The sequence below is a fragment of the Scardinius erythrophthalmus genome, assembly GCF_964197995.2.
Source record: "Scardinius erythrophthalmus genome assembly, chromosome: 22".
Classification (NCBI taxonomy): domain Eukaryota; kingdom Metazoa; phylum Chordata; class Actinopteri; order Cypriniformes; family Leuciscidae; genus Scardinius; species Scardinius erythrophthalmus.
The window spans coordinates 19634326-19654813 of record NC_138242.1 but is presented as its reverse complement, the minus strand read 5'-3'; the positions used below and the strand labels follow the sequence as shown (position 1 = coordinate 19654813).

Sequence of the window (20488 nt, the reverse complement as noted above, 5' to 3'; positions counted from 1 at the left end):
AGCATTACGACACACGGAGATGCTGGAGGGGGTAAATCATCTCTGAATGCTCTTTCACTGAAGCCCTGGTGCAGGACAGATAACCTTGTAAATAAACACTTCATAATCCACCAGCGGTGCTTCCTCTTCCTGTCATGAACTTTTGCTACTCGGTCTGTGTTTTATGGGGGACAAATATTGATGAGGCAGACTTTGCTGTCGCTGATTTAATGTCCTTTGGTAGTGGAAGTGAAGTGAAGCCTGTGGCCTCTGTAAATCAAAGAGGGCCGAGTGGTCAACGAGCAAAATGGAAGGTTAGTTTGCCTTTTAAGCTGGTTTCTTTATCCTCAAAAGAGTTCAGAGAAAGAGTAGGTACAAAAATTTAAGTCTATAATTTCGTATTTCATTTGAAATAGAAAGTTTGAGCAGAATATATTTTCTAATAGTCTTTTTCACAGGCATAAATCATTTGATTCTTGCTGTCTGTTGCAGCATTGGTATTTCTCATTCTAGAGATCTGATTGGACAAAAATCAGTGGAGTACAAGATGAGTCATCAATATTTTAGCTCTTTTTTCATGGAAGAGAAAAACTAGATTTTAAAAATGTAAATTACTGTCCAAAATTTGGGGAAGGTAAGCTTTTTAGATGCTTTTGAAAGAAGTCTCTTGCTCACCAAGGCTGCATTTATTTGATCGAAAATACAGTAAAAATATTGTGAAATATTACAGTTGAAAATAATTTTGAATATATTTTAAAATGTAATTTATTCCTGTGATGTCAAAGCTGAATTTTCAGTAGCCATTACTCCAGTCTTCACTGTCACATGATCCTTCAGAAATCAAAGAAAAATGCAGTTTGTTGTGCTGCTACATATTTTTCATGATTACTTGACGAACATAGACGGCCTCAAAGACATGGAATAAAAGCCACAAAACGTTGCCACAAAATCATCAAGCCCATCAAGTGATCCAAACTCAAAATTCGTCCATTGACCAAAACGCTCAAAAAGATAAAAAAAAAAAAAAAAAAGTTCTGCCAATCCTCTATCGCTGTATTGCAAAACAAAACATCAAAAAATAAGGCAGTTTCACACTTTTCAATACCGAGGGAAGGATAATAATGATTTCACATACCACAGTATGTGGAAAAAGGGTTTCCGGACAGGAGAGAGAAATGCTGTACTAGAGTGTGTCTGATTTTTGTGGCACTGTCAATTCTTCAACACACCAAGCTTTTATCAAAACAGGACGTTTGAAGCATTTCCTTCAATAAACCCCAGTGTTAGAGGAAGGTGGAGAGGAACAGCTTACAGGAGACGACTGAGGCTTCCACAAATCCGATTTAGTTTTCAACCTTTAAGACTGACTGTCAATACTGTCAATTTTGCAAGTGATGAAATTTGTTTTTGACTGCGTAGTCAATGTCAGGTGTGATGAATATCACTGATGATGTTAGCAAAATGGCAAGAGACTTTCTCGTACAACAACTAAGAGTGGAAGTGTGGAAGTTTTGCCATTGCTCATGTCTACAGTAGCATGACTCACCATAATGCTGAACTAATAAGGTGCGTGAGACAACATAAGTGACATTTTACACAAAAATTCATATCCAAACACTCATTTACATTCACTTCATAGTGAATGTCGTCTATAGGGTGAATAAAAATGAGTGTAATACAGCTTCATAAAAATATAAATGTAAACATTCTGACTGAGACACAATGCAAAAAAATACATACAGTATACATCTTAAAAATAAGATTGATGTGGTTTGGAAACTTTGGATTCACCAATTATAAAATGAAACAGATTTGATTTGGGCATATAAAAAAAGAATTTTCAATTTGTTTCATACCAATTATCCAAGGGAAACTACCACTACACTACCATTCAAAACTTTGAGGTCAAAAATAATTTTTGGTAACACTGTCACATTGTGTTCTAATTAACATTTTCATGAACCTTCAGTTTGTTGTCATTTGTTACATATCTTTGTTCCCTTTCGTTGTCACTCCGAGTTACGTCGGATGACGACGAATGGGGTTTCGCTTAGAAATCCTATCATCTTCGAGTATTAAAACACGAGCCAATGGCAAAGAAATGCCATGGGTCTGCGGAATTTGCATAGCGTACCTCCGCCCCACCCTGGGGGTATATAAGGAAGTCGCTGGCAACATGCAGATATGTTTTCGCTTCGGAGCCAAGTTCAGTACTTCACTCCACAAGCCTTTTGAGTGTCATCTCAAATCTCTTCGAGACGAGCGGCTCTTCAGTGTGTTGGTGTGACGGCGCTTCCAGCGAGATCGCATTTCCTGCTGCTGATTTGTGCAGTAATCTGCCGACAGTGAGTGTGTTTCTCCCTGGGTGCTTCAGCACTCTGCTGAGCTTTTCCACTCTCTAAAAGAGCTGCACGCGGCACGTCTTTTTCAAGACGGTTCGCCCGTGTATTTTCTGGATGTGTGTGCGTCAGTCATCTGCCTAACGGTCGCGAGCGCTGTTTTGCGTGTTGGGCTTAATCACGCTTGGCAGCGCTCGTTGATGAGTCATGTTTTCATTGCGGGAACATGACCATCGCGATGTTTATAGATCAAGACTCAATGATCTCCATGTGAGTAGAGTCCCCTCTGCCACACCCCAATTTATCTCTTCCTCGAGAAGGGATACTTTGGCTGGTGGCCAGGGTGATCTGAGGGTTTGGTGTGGCACAACAACCGACGAGTCAATTCCTCGGGCCACACCCCCCTCCACATCGCAGACCATGCACTCACAGCATCACAAGGCGGGCTTGATTCCTCTGGAAATGAAGTTTCGACTGCGTTGCCTCCCACGGGAGTGCCATCGTTGCCGGGACCGATCCAGAGCTGTCAGCCATGCTTTCCCGGGCAGCTGAAAGCATCGGCTGGAGTGGCCCCGCCCTCCCCCCGAGCGCTGTAAGCTTCTCCCGGACGTGCATCAGGACGCCTGCGCTGCGCGAAACTCCACGTGACTTTCGCGGCCCGCGGGTGTCCTCCGCCTTCGCTGCTTCGATCGCATGGCGATCATGGTCTGTATGTTCCCTGTCACTATAGTGGCACGGTCATGCAGTGCTGTGTGTCGCCTGCGCCTTCGATGCAGTGCTGTCCCGGGAGTTCTGTCGAACCGGCCGCAGTGGAACGCTAGTCCTTCCCTGGCCAACCCTGGCAGAACGCGGAAATTCTAACCACGCCCCTATGCTGGGACGCTGTGCCTCCCATGCCCGGCCTGGTTGTTCCGCCACGCACACTACTGACCTCGCTCTCGGGCGACATCGGTACCTGCGTGATCCTGGGTCAGGTGATGTCCACTATGTGGTCCAGACATGGGCCTAGCCAGGTTGATGTGGCAGGGTCTGAGAATTCTTTTTCTCAGCTCCCCCATGTCCCAGGCTGAGCTCTTTGGCGGGGTGGCTTCGACCACCTGAAGCAGACTCGGGTCCGGCACCGATGGTCATCCATCCGTGCGGCCTCCTCAGTCTGCTTCCCGCCAAGCCCCCCTCCATGCGGCTGCTCCCCTCTGGCCTGCAAACGGACCTGAGCAGGAGGAAGCCGCAGGAGGGCGGCGCTGCCCGTCTCCGCCCCTTAGACTGCCACGCCAGTCTAAACAGCACCTTGAGGCGGGCAGCCTGGTCGGCGGGGTGGTTGAGGACTGCGCCCAACAGTCTTCGATCAATCCACAAGCAGACTGAGGCTTCTGCACTGACGGTCATCCGTCGGTGTGGTCTGCTTAGTCTGCTTCCCGCCGACGCCGCCTCCTTGCGGCTCCTTCCCTCGAGCCTTCACTGGCCTGAGCACAAGGGGGTCGCTGGAGGCTGGCACCGCCTGTCTCTGCCCCTTAGCCGGCTAACACCTGGCTGAGCAGCACAAACCTGAGACAGGCAGCTTGGAGTTAGGGCTCAGTTCTTCAGGAGCTGGTAGCAGGACCACTCCTTCCCCCGCTTGAGGGCTGGGTGAAGATCTCTACAAAAGAACTTATGCTCTTTCTCTGAGCCCCAAGAGGCTGTGGATGACAGCACGCGCCGCCCACGGGCCACGCTCCTCTCATCCCCCTCTGTCGCCAGACCCCTGCCAGAGCACGCCCCCGTGGGACGCTGGTCCTCCCCTGGCCTCCTCTGGCAGGACGCGGCTAATGACCGTGCCCCCGCACTGGGCCGCTATGCCACCCACGCCTGGGCCGGTCATTCCGCCTCGCTGCACCCCCGACGGAACGTCTGTGGTCCGTATGACCCCGCTGGTGCACTTTCTGGAAGCCTGGCTAGAGCTTCCCAGACTGTCCCGCTGGGTCGCGAGAACCATCAGGCTCGGCTACGCGATTCAGTTCGCGCGATCTCCTCCCCGCTACAGCGGAGTCCGCTTCACTATGGTCGGTGGCAATGCCCCTGTCATGAGAGCGGAGGTCACCGCCCTACTGGCGAAGGGTGCGATCGAGATTGTCCCTCCAGCCGAAATGAGGTCCGGCTTCTACAGCCCTTACTTCATTGTTCCGAAGAAATCGGGTGGGTTACGACCGATCCTGGACCTGCGCGTCCTGAACCGCTCCCTCCACAGGCTGCCGTTCAAGATGCTCACGGCCAAACGCATTTTCGAGTGTGTGCGGCCACAGGATTGGTTTGCAGCGATCGACCTGAAGGACGCCTACTTCCATGTCTCCATTTTACCTCGACACAGACCGTTTCTAGGTTTGCTTTCGAGGGGCAGGCATACCAGTACGCGGTTCTCCCTTTCGGGCTAGCCCTGTCTCCTCGCGTCTTTACGAAGGTCGTCGAGGCAGCCCTTGTTCCCCTCCGGGAACACGGGGTTCGCATCCTGAACTATCTCGACGACTGGCTGATCCTAGCTCACTCTCGAGACCAGGTTTGCGAACACAGGGATCTTGTGCTCCGGCACCTAGCTCGTCTGGGCCTTCGGGTCAACTGGGAGAAGAGCAAACTCTGCCCAGTGCAGAGGATCTCTTTTCTCGGTATGGAAATCGACTCGGTCGCCATGTGCGCGCAGCTTACGAGCGAGCGCGCGCAGTCACTGCTGACTTGTCTTCGCCAGTTCGAGGGCAAGAGTGCGGTCCCACTGAAACTTTTTCAGAGGCTCCTGGGGCATATGGCATCCGCAGCCGCAGTAACGCCGCTCGGATTGCTTCATATGAGACCGCTTCAGCTTTGGCTTCGCGATCGAGTCCCGAGGTGGGCATGGCAACACGGCAAGCTCCGGGTCCCAGTGACTCCGGCCTGCCGTCAGACCTTCACCCCGTGGTCGAACCTCAGCTTTCTACGGGCCGGAGTGCCCCTGGAACGAGTTTCCCGGCATGTTGTTGTCTCAACAGATGCCTCCACCACGGGCTGGGGCGCCATGTGCAATGGACATGCTGCCGCGGGCTCCTGGACAGGACCCCAGCGCCTTTGGCATGTCAATTGCCTCGAGTTGCTGGCTGTACGTCTCGCCCTGCACCGTTTCCATGCGTTGCTCAGGGGTCAGCACGTACTAATCCGATCAGACAATACCGCAACAGTAGCGTACATCAACCATCAAGGTGGTCTACGCTCCCGCCGTATGTCGCAACTCGCCCGCCACCTCCTCATATGGAGTCAGAAGCATCTGAGGTCGCTTCGAGCCATTTATATCCCGGGACACCTGAACCAGGCGGCCGACGAGCTGTCTCGAGTTCAGCCTCTCGCTGGAGAATGGCGACTCCATCCCCGGACGGTTCAGCTGATTTGGGATCAGTTCGGCGACGCACAGGTAGACCTGTTTGCCTCCCACGACTCGTCCCATTGCGACCTGTTTTATTCCCTGACCGAGGGCACGCTCGGCACGGATGCACTGGCGCACAGCTGGCCGCGGGGCCTACGCAAGTATGCGTTTCCCCCAGTGAGCCTTCTTGCGCGGACCCTGCGCAAGATCAGGGAGGACAAGGAGCAGGTTATATTGGTTGCCCCATACTGGCCCAGCCACACCTGGTTCTCAGAACTCATACTCCTTGCGACAGCACCTCCCTGACCAATTCCTCTGAGGAAGGACCTCCTTTCTCAGGGACGGGGCACCCTTTGGCACCCTCGTCCCGGTCTTTGGAACCTCCACGTGTGGCTTCTGGACGGGACGAGGCAGGTTTGAGTACCCTACCACCAGCGGTGGTGGCTACCATCACTTCCGCTAGAGCATCGTCCACGAGACATGCCTATGCGTTGAAGTGGAACCTCTTCGTCAACTGGTGTTCTTCTAAACAGCAAGAACCCACGAAATGCCCGATCAGTGTCGTGCTTTCCTTCCTGCAAGAAGGGTTGGAGCGAAGGCTGTCTCCCTCCACCCTGAAAGTGTATGTTGCCGCCATTGCCGCACATCACGATGCAGTTGAAGGTAAGTCTCTGGGGAAGCATGACCTGATCATCAGGTTCCTGAGGGGAGCGAGGAGACTAAATCCTCCTCGCCCTCCCCTCGTACCCTCTTGGGACCTCTCAGTGGTTCTGACTGCCCTGCAGAGTGCTCCATTTGAGCCTTTGCAATCAGTGGAGCTTAAGTTCCTGTCAATGAAGACAGCGCTCCTGGTTGCATTGGCCTCCATCAAGAGGGTAGGGGACCTGCAGGCATTTTCGGTTGACGAAGCGTGCCTGGAATTCGGGCCGGCTAACTCTCACGTGATCCTGAGACCCCGGCTTGGATATGTGCCCAAGGTTCCTACCACACCCTTTCGAGATCAGGTAGTGAACCTGCAAGCGCTGCCCTTGGAGGAGGCAGACCCAGCCTTGGCACTGCTCTGTCCAGTACGCGCCCTTCGTGCTTACGTAGACAGAACGCAGTGTTTCAGGACCTCAGACCAGCTCTTTGTCTGTCATGGTGGGAAGCTGAAGGGAAAGGCTCTCTCCAAACAAAGGTTGTCTCACTGGATAGTGGACGCCATTGCTTTGGCTTACCAGCAGCAAGGTCGACCGTGCCCCCTTGGTGTGACGGCCCACTCCACTCGGAGTGTGGCAGCCTCTTGGGCTCTAGCGCATGGCGCCTCGCTAACAGACATCTGCAGAGCTGCAGGCTGGGCGACACCTAACACATTTGCGAGATTTTACAATCTCCGAGTAGAGCCAGTTTCTTCTCATGTACTCGCTTCAACTAGCCGGTACTAGATTCTGCTCAGGTGTCTTCGCTTGCTCGCCATTCCTCTCCACGGACGGGATACGTGCGATATTTCCTCAGGTGAGCCTCATAAGCCCTGAGTCTCCTCCAGCACTGATGACGTCAACGCCAGAGTTATGCCACGGGCAGCTTTCGCGCTTGGCTAGGTGCCACCATGTGCATGGTTCCCTTCGGGCGACCCCCACATGTGTATTCCACTGTAAGCCTCTTTGAGCATGTGTCTTTCCCTTGGCAAGCCACCTTGCCACCCCTGGGGTTGAAATATTCCACCTGCGGCTGGACACCCCAGTGTTACTCCGTATGCAGCCCTTCGGGGTCATATGTGTATTCCAAGTCCCCCCCTTCGGGTTGGGCATGATTGCATATTTCCACTGGATATGCTTCCCAGTGTACCTTGGTATTCCTGTGTTAAGTAGGACTCCTTCGTCCGTGCTAGTTTCACGACAGGGAGCTCAGACTTACGCAGGGCACTGGTAGACAGTCGAGAGGTGGCGTGATTATACGGGAACCCCATTCGTCGTCATCCGACGTAACTCGGAGTGACAACGAAAGGGAACGTCTCGGTTACGTATGTAACCCTCGTTCCCTGAGTAGGGAACGGAGACGTTACGTCTCCCTGCCACTTCCGCTGTACCGCTGGAACGCCTGAGTTCAGTCTCGGCTCCTCAGCGAAGACATATCTGCATGTTGCCAGCGACTTCCTTATATACCCCCAGGGTGGGGCGGAGGTACGCTATGCAAATTCCGCAGACCCATGGCATTTCTTTGCCATTGGCTCGTGTTTTAATACTCGAAGATGATAGGATTTCTAAGCGAAACCCCATTCGTCGTCATCCGACGTAACGTCTCCGTTCCCTACTCAGGGAACGAGGGTTACATACGTAACCGAGACGTTCAGATTCCTGTCACTCAGCTGTCTCCTTGGTAACCGTCATTATTACTTCATCTGTGTCACCTGTGTTCCTTTAATTATCCTCGTTTGTGTCTGCTTTATCGTTTTAAGTTCATACCTCTCATTTAGTTGTTCGGTCTTAACATCATTTGGTGTGTGTTGCCCTGCCTGTCTGTGTAGTATTTGTATTTTCCTCATTAAACGTCATTTTGAAACTTTATTCATCATCTTCATCTGCCTTCCTGCATCAACCCGTGACACACTTTAGTTAAGGGTCGAATTCTCAATGATAACAATGAAATAGTTGCTTATTAGCATGCATGTTACTAGGATATTGGCTGTTTATTAAAACGCATATTAATTAATTATTCTTTATGACCATATTCTACAACCCTTAATACATACTGTACACAATAGGCTGTGAGTAACAGAAGTACAGAAGGATCAATAATGGGCACACAGGTAACACACAGGTAACAAACCGGCAACAAACAAACTGCATTTCCGTTCCTCACAGCCTTATTTTCGTTAGTTTTGAATTAAGCATGGCAGCTACTCTGATGGCATCTACTAATCCACTAGTAACTTCCACACAAAGCATTTCCGGTTCTAAATTCAGTACTAATGACACAACTGGACTAAGAAAGAAGTGAACTTTTGAAGGCAGTTTTGAAAAGAGTCCAAAAATGTGTTGGTATCTGCAAAGAGCAGTCTTTGATCATCCAGCCCTATAGAGAGCTGCTGGTGCCACAGGCCCATAGGGCTGCACTTCTGAGGCTCACTGGAGGAGGGGTGGAGCGCCCTGCCCCGGTCCCTCAAGGAAACCATCTGGATAAGCTCACCCTGCTCCCAGCAACGCACTCATCGCCCACCTGATTTGCCTCCAGAGCAAAGCTGCAAGAAACATGCACAGCAGCTCTGATGCAATGGCAGGGGAGTTATGATCAAGAGTTTTTAAATGAGAGGAAAAAAACAACTAATGCAACAAAGTTAACGAACTCTCACCCGCATTGAACCAAACCGGCAACTATCTTAAGAGAAGAGTCTACATCAAATGATTCATCATTTCCTTCACATATTTTACTGCTGAACGGTTTGCTTACCCTAAAAATCATGTGAAAAATCCAGGATGTAAAAACTAGGGCAATCTAATGAATGCACAAAATTATTCCAATTAATTACGAAAACATAATGCAAAATGAAAATGAATGCAATTAATCATGCCCCCTTAAACCTTAGCTAAAAATGTTTTTCAATAATTTATGTTCAAAAATGTTTTTCAATGATTTAGTCATCTGCCTCAGTACTGTAATGTCTAATGTAATGAATAGCCTCCAGTTAAGGAAGTTTCACAGCAAACATTTATTAATAAATTCAATCAATTAATTAGAATATCGTGAAATGAATTAGATTACATTTTTAATTGATTTCTATGTGCATTTTATATGCACAATATGCATTATGCTATGCCAGTTTTTATTATAAATAGTGCAAGTAGTGTGTTCACATCAGTGTTATTTTAGTATTTTTTATATACTAGTATATTTATTAATATTTTGAATATTTAATATTTTCAAGTTTCATTTTAATTTAAGTTTTAGTAATTTTGTTACAGGCTTGTCAATTTTATTTAGTTTTTTTATATATATTTCTATTCAGCTTTATTTTATTTTTTCAGTTTCAGTTGTAGCAATTGTTCATTTTAGATCTAATATTTATATATTTTTTTAATATCAGCTTTATTTCAATGAACGAAAACCATTTTAATAGTTTTAGTTAACAATAACAACACTGGTTCACACTGTCAATTCCAACAAGAGAGAACAAAATGCATAATATAAGTGCACATTGTATAATACATTACAGTACTTCGAGACACAACTAGTCATGATCTACAATTCAATACAAGAGCTATAAATCCGGCTGCAATTGAAAATTGTTTGGGATCAACAAATAAAGGTACCTGAAAGCACACAACACTATACAGACAAGCAGAAAACAAAAAAGTTATGTAATCATACATCATCCAGTGGGGGCTCAAAAAAATGACTAATGCATTATTGTTTATAGCATACAGCGCCTCTATATCTCACCAATTAGGCCTGTCTGACCTTATCTAGAGAGTTCTGTGCCAGCTATCTCACCATTCTCTGCTGCAAAAGCAAGCCAGACAAGTACAGACAAGCATCAAATCAAAGGCTGATGCGTGAAATTCATCACAAAATCAATACCTTTACTCCACAGTACATGAAAGTACCGCTCATCCAACGGTTGATTTAGGATAACCAAGCAAATCCTCTGTTTTCCTGGTGAAAGAACACAAAAGTGAACATTAATGGGCAGACATATTTCAATAGGATCCTGTGGTTATGATGTAGTCTCTTTCATTTACAGTGTGCCACTGAGAAAAACACATTGTAATATTTGGTTTAATCTTGTGAGATAAATAGAAGCAGCCAATGAAAACAGCAAGTGTAATAATAATACTACAGGCTAATGCCTTTGGTAATTGCCTAAACACAAATTCTGATGCATTTTCGCAACTGCTAGATGTGCTTTATGTGTAGCAATTTAAAGCAAACTGTGTGATATTAACAAATCAATTTCAGCTAATTTTACAGATATTATAAAACACAAATATATTTCACTTTCATTCTTAGTGATACTACAGGAAATCAATAATAGTCAGTAAAGAATGGATTTTTAAACAGTGTTTTTTTTAATAAATGAATTATTAAATAAATAAATAAACAAACAAACAAACAAATAAATGAATGAAAATTGGAAAGGGGTACTATGAAATAAATTCTTAAACTTACACTTTTTTTGTAGTAAATATAATTTTTTTTATTTTTTGTTAGAGGCGAACCCTATAATTCCATTGCATTTTTATATAAATAAAAGGTTTTTAGAAGCAGTGAGAAGAAAAGTACGGTAAATAATGGGTCGAAAAGGTGCCAACAGGTTAAGAACAATATAGGTTTGCCCAACTCAAACTCACAGCACCAAAGCTAAATGTGTGCATGCAGTGCATCTAACCGCTAAACCACAGTTCTAACATATAATAAACTTTCTGTCACATATTGATCCAACTATACAGCCTGAAACACTACATAGACAACATAATTTGGTAAATCTATAATTTTGCGTTATTTATATTTCAAGATAATGTTCTGTAAGGCATCCCAGTGCACAAAAACAGTACAAAATGCATGGGCTCACACATTTAATTGCGATACATTTCAGAGCCAAGCTACTCACACATTTATAATTATAGTCATTCTTACATGAAGCTAATCAAATGTTTCTCCATACAGCACAATGCTACAATTGAAGTCTCTACATGGCGAAATGCTGGCAGGATTAAGGACATGTGTCAGCATTGCAGCATTGATTTTATTGCACATTGTTAGACAAAGAATCACCAACATCACAGGATGAGGAAACATGACAAGTGAAGTACAAAGTGTATGTGTCAAAACTGTCTCCGAATAAATCACAAGTATACTGATGTGGGCGTGAACAGAACACATCTTGCGGAACAGACTAGGGAAATATCAAGGTCTCGAGGTGTGAAAACAGTGTATAAAATAATGAGAGCTATCGCAACACCCTAGGCAGTGGTGAAAGGACAACATCTGTATCTTGCAACAGTTATACAAAATCGGTTTTTCACATTTCAGCCACAGATCTCCTCTTCCTGTAAATTGCATTTTTGACAGCATGCACTTGTAGTAGGGCACCAAGGACGTTTTCCACATTTGAATATTCTTCTCTGGGAATTATCAATTGAAATACACAGAAATTATCATACACCAAATTAACTGAGAAGCTTGCTGTTCATTAGGATACAACAAATTTGCAATTCAACACATAAACAAGCTGGGTTTGATTAGTTCACAAATTGGAATGAATAGGACATGAAACAGTTTCTTATTCTAAACAGAGTTCCATTAAACATAAATGTATTGAATATGAATGAATCGAAGGAACGTACGGACACGCTGAGACTTGAGAATGGCGTATATTTGGATTAGGTCAAAAATCTAGGCCATGTCTTTAGTCTTCATTTCACTTAAGGGCTATATAGAACATATCAGAGAAGTGTAAAGTCACATCTATCTATTCCAGGGTATTTTTGTTCTCATGAGTCTTTTGTCTCGAAATCTCTTGAGTATGTGGACCTTATGGGAAAACAGTGTGAAAATTAAGCACAGCAAGAATACACTAAAACCAGTTCTTTACAGGAGATATAAGCTCTACTTTAGGAGCAAGAGAAAACAACTTTTAAGTTGAGAAGTCGATATTCTAAAAATATAGTTTTCCCAAACACATTTTACCAATTCCAAACCACATACATTTTAATAACTACTATTAGGCCCCGTTTACACATACATGGCTATTTTAAAAAAGGAGACATTTCCCTTCATTTGTGCCTTTCGTTTACACGCAAACGAAGAATTCGCCTCTGAAAACGATTCTTTCTAAAAACTCCGGCCAGAGTGGAGATTTTGGAAAACTTCGTTTACACGTTTGCATGTAAACTGAAAGAAACTGAGTTTTAGGCAGCGACGTCACAGAATATTTTCGGGATTCTGATTGGCTAACGTGGGCTTGAGCTTCTCGTTACACTGCCACCTACATGTTTGGCATGCTCTTGACAGCATATACACGGGTTCGTGTGCACGATGTTATTTTTGAAAACGAAGAGGGGTGAAACGTCCGTTTATGAAAATAGCCATCCACGTGTAAACGTAGCCTTAATTTTGAATATAATAATTTAGAAGTGATATATAATTGTTAACGAGGGCAGAAAGTGAAAACGCCTTATATTCAGACGTGCATCATTTTTAAGCAGGATTTCTTTTACAGGTAAAAAGGACAACAACAATAAAAAAGATTGAACTCACATTGAAATGTCAAAAACTATTAAATGCCCATGAGAAGGATGAAATACTATAGAAAATGCTAAATTAAGATGTCACCATTGGACAAGAAATGTTCATTGGGGCACAGAAAAAACAGGTCGACAAGAAATGATGGATGTTAACTGCAAAAGGCTTTAAAGAGTTTCTGGTGGTTTCACACTTAATTCTTCACCTTTAATTCTTAGTCTCCATCACGGCTTCCATTTTCCAGAACTGCAAACTACCTGCAGTCTCTAGAAGTACAAGGTGTCAGATTCTCTGAGATTTTGCTAAGGCAAGGAATCCTGAAACATGACACACACTTAATAAGAATCACAAGCTGATTGTCATAAAATAGATGAAGACTGCTTTTCAAAATAGTTTTATGGACAAATAGGTTGAGAGTGACTCTTGAGGGACCAGCACCAGTTCAAGTCAGACAACAGCGGCGGTTCACGGTGTGAACTGCTAATAACAATGAGCAAGACGAACCTTTCAGGGAAGGAGATGGACTTAAAATCAACTCCAAAAACTCACTGCCAGATTCAGGAAGATCAATTCTTCAAATATGAGAGGAAGTGGTGCCGGACCCTCAAGAGTCACTGTCAACCTATCTGTCTATAAAGCCTTTAAAACAATCAGTCTTCATGTATTTCACAACATTTCAGCTTGTGATTCTTATTAAGTGGGGATTTCAGAATCTTACCATAGCAAAGTCTCAGAGAAACTGACAGCTTGTACCTCTGGAGACTAGGTTGCAGTTTTGTAAAATGGTGGCACTGGAGACTAGAGTTCCTGATGGTTTCACACCTAATTCTTTGCCTTAATACTTAAAGTCTTTTGTAGTCAATATCTTTTTTACTTGACCTGTTTTTCTGTGAACCTGCTGCCCGAATAAACATTTATTGTCCAATGGTCATACCTTAATTTTGAAATTTATATAGTATTGCCCCTTCTCATGGGCATTTAATAGTTTTTTTACTTTGTGCGAGTTAAATCTCCTTTTGGCCCATTTTACCTGTAAAAGAAAACCTGCTTGATAATGTTCCACTTCCAGCCCTCATTAACAATTATATATCACTTCTAAATGATTAAATAGAAAATTAATAGTTATTAAGATTGATGTGGTTTGGAATTGGTAAAATGCGCTTTACTTAAAGGTGCATTGTGCAAGTCTCCGAGTTTTTGCAGAACTATGCCCCCTCTGGCGACAAGCGAAACTGCAACACTGCAACTGAACGCGCATGACGTCAGGCCCAGTCTCAAATTCCGCCCCGAATCCCTCTTATTTATTTTACTGTACAGGATTATAGAGGCACTCGCAATGATCAGAGAAGGGCTCATTCAGCCCATCAGGCAATTGTTTAAGCATGTATGGGTTAGAAAAACGGGTATTTTTAACATGAAATGTTGCGCAATGCACCTTTAAAAATATGATCAGAATATTGACTTGCCTATATGCACGGCACGCACTGTAATAATGCTAATCATCTTCAGTCTTCAGGCTTTCGCACTTCACCAGCAGTGTTGTTTCATCCAATACTTATAAAATATAAATATTAGATGAAAAAGTCAAAACTAAAAAACTTAAACGAAAATTTAAAATGTTGCCTAGGAAACCAACTGAAATAAAAGAAGTTTAAATTGAATTACTAAAATATCTAAAACTGAAATCCATATATTAAAAAATGTTAAAACATTATAAACTTTAATAATTTTTTTATAAAAAAAACAAAAACACATAAAAAAAGCAATCCTACAATAATAATAATACCGTAGTAATAATAATAATAACACTGCACTGTAGTCTACAGCCAAAACCACTCTTAACATTTCTAAAATTTATTCTAATTAGAATGGCTGAGCCTAACCTTTTATAGAGAGCATGTTTTAAGAATTCTCACAGGGCACAAGGCCTTTTCAGTCTCGTGAAACAGCATTGTGTGCGGTCCTTGAGTAGGACACAGGTTTTAAAATACGGCACAAAATTTGAACAATTTACTGAATTTGACAGTAAACGACCTTCACCACTTTACCAGCAAAAATTTGTACGGAACCGGACATAAGCTGATGTTAGTTGTTGAGAATGCATTCATTACTGTAATGACCACAGGCGGTCTCAGACATATTGAAAGCATGGCTGCAACTCTTGGCCAATCATTAGAACCTGATTACTTACTTTCTGTTCATGTATTTATGGGGCACCTTCCTAGAGAGGGATATCATTTTGAATAACAAATCTATTATTTTGCTGAAGACTGCTGTCAGATTAAATGGGGCTGTTTGGTCCAGTAATTGCATATGGGGGTGGGGCTCCGCAAAAAGTTAACTTGCCTGGGATCATTAGCTGAACGCCAAACTGCTTCTACAATCCTGTTAAAAAGCAAAAAACAGCCACATCCAGCATTGCCTGAACTGTTTTAATTTGGCTTGTTTTAATAGTTCCTGATTTTTGCTCAAGAAAACAGCAGTTTAAAACAGTTTTAGGTTCATCTATTCTTAGAACCAATTATAAATGTACAGATCTAATAAAAACACACCCAGAAGCCCACATTGTGCGATAAAATATGCAAAACAGAAATTTGCTATTATCAGTATGACTGTGTTGGTGTAGTCTTATCTGTGCAAACCAAGTAAATGACTAAAAAAGTATTACACCTGAATAAACACTGTGGAGAAGCATAAAATCAGAAATGATGGACACAGGAAACCATTTCATTTCTTTGAAAATCTTTCTCTCAGCCATAGTGAATCAAAAAAACACTGAAAGTAAAAGATTTTCATTAAAATCTGTAAGGCAGCACATTATAATAACTGTGAAAATGCAAAGTGGCAAATTGTAACTTCATTGCACTTCTGTGATATATTTATTAACTGTTTATGTTCTTCTGGACAAAGTGTAAATGAATGCATGGGCAAGAATAAATACATTCAGACATTTAAATGGGTTTCAAATGAATAATTACCTGAAGGCAAAAGGCAATCTAATGGAGCAAACTCATCCATGGCCGTGTTTATAATAAGTTGGATTCATCAACTGAAGGATAAAACAAATAAAAACATATTAAAAGACAACAAAAAAAGTTCTTCATCTCTGTAGAAGATCTGGCAAATTAGATGTTCTAATCAAAAAAACAGGTTTCTCTAATTTCTATTTCTATTATGACAGATAAAGTAATGCACTGAAAAATAAAACACGATAGACCATTTAACGTCTAAAATACAAGATAAAAACTTAGATAAAAAAGAAATCTTCCATCGCTCACCTTCTTTCACGGTCTTGCCTACATGAACTCTCGGTCCTGTGAATACTAACTTTTCCTATCTAATTTACCTATGCTCTACTCATGTAATATGTTACTAGTTTAGCTCATGGTCTCACATAGCCAGATTACTGGTCTGCACAGCAGATTATTCTGATCAGGAAATCGCATGTGTGATTTTGCTCAATAAACAAAAGCCTTTTAGACACAATATTGGCAGTTACATTTGTATTTTTGCTTATTATAATAAAGCCAAACAGAATCAAACGCTGCATGCCTCCTAGCAACACTAGGAGTGTTTAATTCATGAATGAATGAGTGTTTTTGAATGAATCTCTTGAGTGAATAATTCAGTGATAAATACCTGTTAGTCTATTTGAATAATTTCAGAAAAGAACCTTTATAAAATTTCCAACGAATGTGCACTTGAAATGTACTTCAAATCTTTAAAGTATATTTTTTTTAAAGTGTACTTGCGCTTTGATAGAGTGTACACAACTGTTTCATAACACACAGGTTTTCTGTGACAGTCGCTTTGGTACATTTCTCAGATCACAACTGAAATTCTCAAAATTACTTATACCTCTTCATGTAGTCACTTGTACACATCATAAAAGCAGTTTCTCATTCTTTTGAACAAATTGCAAATGCTTTGGTACATTAATGCAATAGATTATGAACAATTGTCTGTTGTTTCCTACATTATCAATTGCTTATGTCATGTTGATCAAAATGCATGGTTCTCTGTTTAATAGTCTTACCCCTCAAAACATCTAGGCATTAGGCTAGTTCATTGCATAAATCATTCAATACAAAATAGTTCTAACTAGTTGTCATAAACTGTCAAGCAGATTTTCTATACATTTCTATTTGACTTTTTTTGTAAAAAAAAAAACTTTTTGTAAATGAGTCACATTTTTGTAAATGTGTCCTAACTTGATGAATTGCGGAGATGAATTCTGAATTTCACTAATGAAGGGAAATGTAAAGGGCTAGATGGTGTGCAAGGCTTTGACCAATGATCAACCAGTTCTCTAAAAGAGCTTCAAAAGTTCTCATAAAGCTTCATTTGGCAAGCATCTATGCACAACACAGTGTTACAAATTCTGACGATGGAAGAAGAACAAGGAAACAAACAGGGTCAACAGGCCGGGAAGAAGAAGAGGAGTAAGGATGAGAGGTGGAAGGGTTTCCATGTTCTCAATCATGACCTTATGCCCGAGGTGGGTCGAAAGGTACACCCAAATGTTGGGAGAACAACCGTTTCCTCAATCACTCAAACGTTTGTAGACAGAACATGTAATCAGACAATGTTCACTATACTGTATATATGTATTTTACATTATATATATATATATATATATATATATATATATATATACATATATATATATATATATATATATATATATATGAAGAGTTCAGATGCAAAAGCCTCTATTAAGTGCCATCTGAAATTTTCTTCTAGAATGATCATTTTTATCAAACTCGTATAAGTTCAATAATTTCACTTAAATGACAACTATTAGGAAATCTTCATTGCCATTTAAGTGAAATGATCATTTATATAAAATTAACTCTTCATATATATATATATATATATGATACATTTAAAAGGCTTTATATATATATATATATATATATATATATATATATATATATATATATATATATATATATATATATATATATATATGATAAATTTAAAAGGCTTATATATATATATATATATATATATACATACATACATACATACCATACATACATACATATAAAGCCTTTTAAATGTATCATTTAAATGATAAATTGAAAAGTTTCAAGCTTCTCGGCCAGAAAGAGAATTTCATTGATTGTTGTATTCTGTCCTTGAAGCAGATATCTTATCCTGGCTGATTATGAAAGCATTGGTTGAGAGGACAACACTTCGAGCTTTATATGCAAGATAAATATTTAATTATTTACTCAACACACAGTGCAAAATGTCATTACTTGGATCAATCCCACTGAGAGTAACAGATCAATGAAGGTAGAGAGGTGCATCCCTAACACTCTGACAAAATGGATCAACATAGCAACTAAAAGGGGCTAATCCAACCTGACACCCACAAAACTATTGATGAAAGTAGAGTGCTGTCAAAAAGACATTGCAACAGAAACTCAAGAAACTCAAACTCAAGCAGTTGGGCCTTAAAGGAATAGTTCACTTCAAAATGAAAATTCTGTTATCATTTACTCACCCTCAAGTTGTTTCAAACCTGTATGAATTTCTTTCTTGTGCTGAACACAAATGAAGATATTTAGAAGAATATGGGTAACCAAACAGTTGATGGGCTTCACTGACTTATAGTATTTTTTTCCTACTATGGAAGTCAATGTGGTAGTACTTCAACTGTCTGGTTACCGACATTCTTTAAAATATCTTCTTTTGTGTTCAGCACAAGAAAGAAATTCATACAGGTTTGAAACAACTTGAGGGAGAGTAAATGATGACAGAATTTTCATTTTGAAGTGAACTATTCCTTTAAAGGAGCAGTGGACCCATAAATGAACACCTACCATTTATTGTATTATTTTGTCATTATTTATTACCCTCGTGTCCAATAAAACCTGTATGACTTTCTTTCTTCAGTGGAAAACAAAAGAGAAAGTTTAAAGAATTGTCGTGGTAATTTTTTTACCAGCTTCAAAAAAGGATGCAAAAACCCCATAATTGTCCCATAAAATTGGCTCATATGACTCATGCACTTTATTATAATAGTTCTGAAGTCATGTGAAGCCAGTATTGAGTGAAGAATTTAAAGGAATAGTTCACCCAAAAATGAAAATTATGCCATCCTAGGTGTATATGACTTTCTTCTTTCAGCCGAACACAATCAGAGTTATATAAAAAACGATCCTTCCCAGCTTTGTAATGGCATTGAATAGTGCCTTGAGATTTTGAAGCTCTAAAAATCAACATCCATCATAAAAGTAATCCATACAACTCCATTGGGTTAATAAATGCCTTCTGAAGCGAAGCGGTCAGAGGTCACCCTTCCGACGGAACTTACTAAGCCAATAATTATAGTAATTGCCATTACATTTATTAACCCACTGGAGTCGCATGGATTACTTTTATGATGGATGGATGTGCTTTTGGGAGCTTCAAAAACTCAGGCACTATTTAATGGCATAACAAAGCTGTGAAGAGCCAGGATATTATTTAATATAACTCTGATTGTGTTAGGCTGAAAGAAGAAAGTCAAAGGATGGTTTGAGGGTGAGTATTCCTTTAAGTCTTATTATCAATGGCAGATTACGTGTATGCAAATAAACTATTTATAATTGGACTGATGGCTAAATTGGACTGAAAAGCCTTGATGTAAACACGTCAATCAATCCAAATCCAAATTAAATTTCTATTGGATTGAAAAGGGGAGGTGTAGCCCTGAAAAAATACAATCAACATTTTCTCAATTGGATTCCAAAATACTTTACACACGTGCCCGGTGCTGTAATGCTCACGTTTACATACGTTTTGCCCCTTACGAATGTGTATGTAAATCTCATGAACTGCTTAGTGGAGGAGACTGAATATACTATTTACTAAAAAAGCTCTTCAGACGGTACATGTCATCAAGACAAAATTATTTTCGGAATGCATGTAAACGTATATGTGAACCATACTTTTTTAGGGTTCATAAACAGAACTTTCAGAATCTGAAATTGCGTTGGATTCATTCCGACAGGTGAAAATTGGTGCAAGCAGACATACAATGAATCAGTTCCCATACAGAAAAAAAAAATATTGAAATATATTTTAAAGTGTCAAAAATATATGTGGCATATATTCCAAATACACTGAAATATATTTGCATTGTTGTTCACTTATATTTATCATTTTGAAATATATTCTGAAATATAACAAAAATATATGATGTTAAGTGTGAAAAATATTTACATTTATAACATGTAATGTAAAATATGACAAAATATATGGTCATAAAATGTTTAGCTTGCTAAAGAAGGGTCGAAAATGTATTTTGATCATAGTAATTCCTCTACCTTTTCCCCTATACACAACAGTAGTCTACCATATTTCACTACTGTATTATGACACACAGCTATAATAAATACTGTACTTACATTTAAATGACTGCAATGTAAAATGACAGATAGTTGCTTAGGCCATATTAGGTGGCACGTACCTAACACTAAGTGCAATTATTAGATTTATTGTTGTGTTTTATTGACATCTTTCCTGAAGTCATTTAAATATTGAAAATATGCACAATATTTATGATGCAAGTATAACAGTGACACTCCAACAGTGA

At 41.2% G+C, this 20488-nt stretch overlaps 1 protein-coding gene across 10 annotated transcripts in view; it reads right to left on the bottom strand.

Moving 5' to 3' along the window:
* tpk1 (thiamin pyrophosphokinase 1) overlaps window positions 1-20488 on the bottom strand; it is a 68397-nt gene that overhangs the window by 45670 nt on the left and 2239 nt on the right. For 4 of the 10 annotated variants that reach the window (XM_081353339.1, XM_081353346.1, XM_081353341.1 and 1 more), the window contains exons 2-3: window positions 15879-15949; window positions 10237-10311 (exon numbers count right to left, since the gene is read on the bottom strand). The exons of 2 other annotated variants lie outside the window; for them this stretch is intronic. In XM_081353339.1, coding sequence (XP_081209465.1) covers window positions 10237-10311; window positions 15879-15918 — 115 coding nt within the window. In that variant the 5' untranslated portion in view covers window positions 15919-15949. The remainder of the gene's footprint in view (window positions 1-10236; window positions 10312-15878; window positions 15950-20488) is intronic. 4 more of the 10 variants (XM_081353343.1, XM_081353344.1, XM_081353348.1 and 1 more) reach the window with 2 other exon arrangements.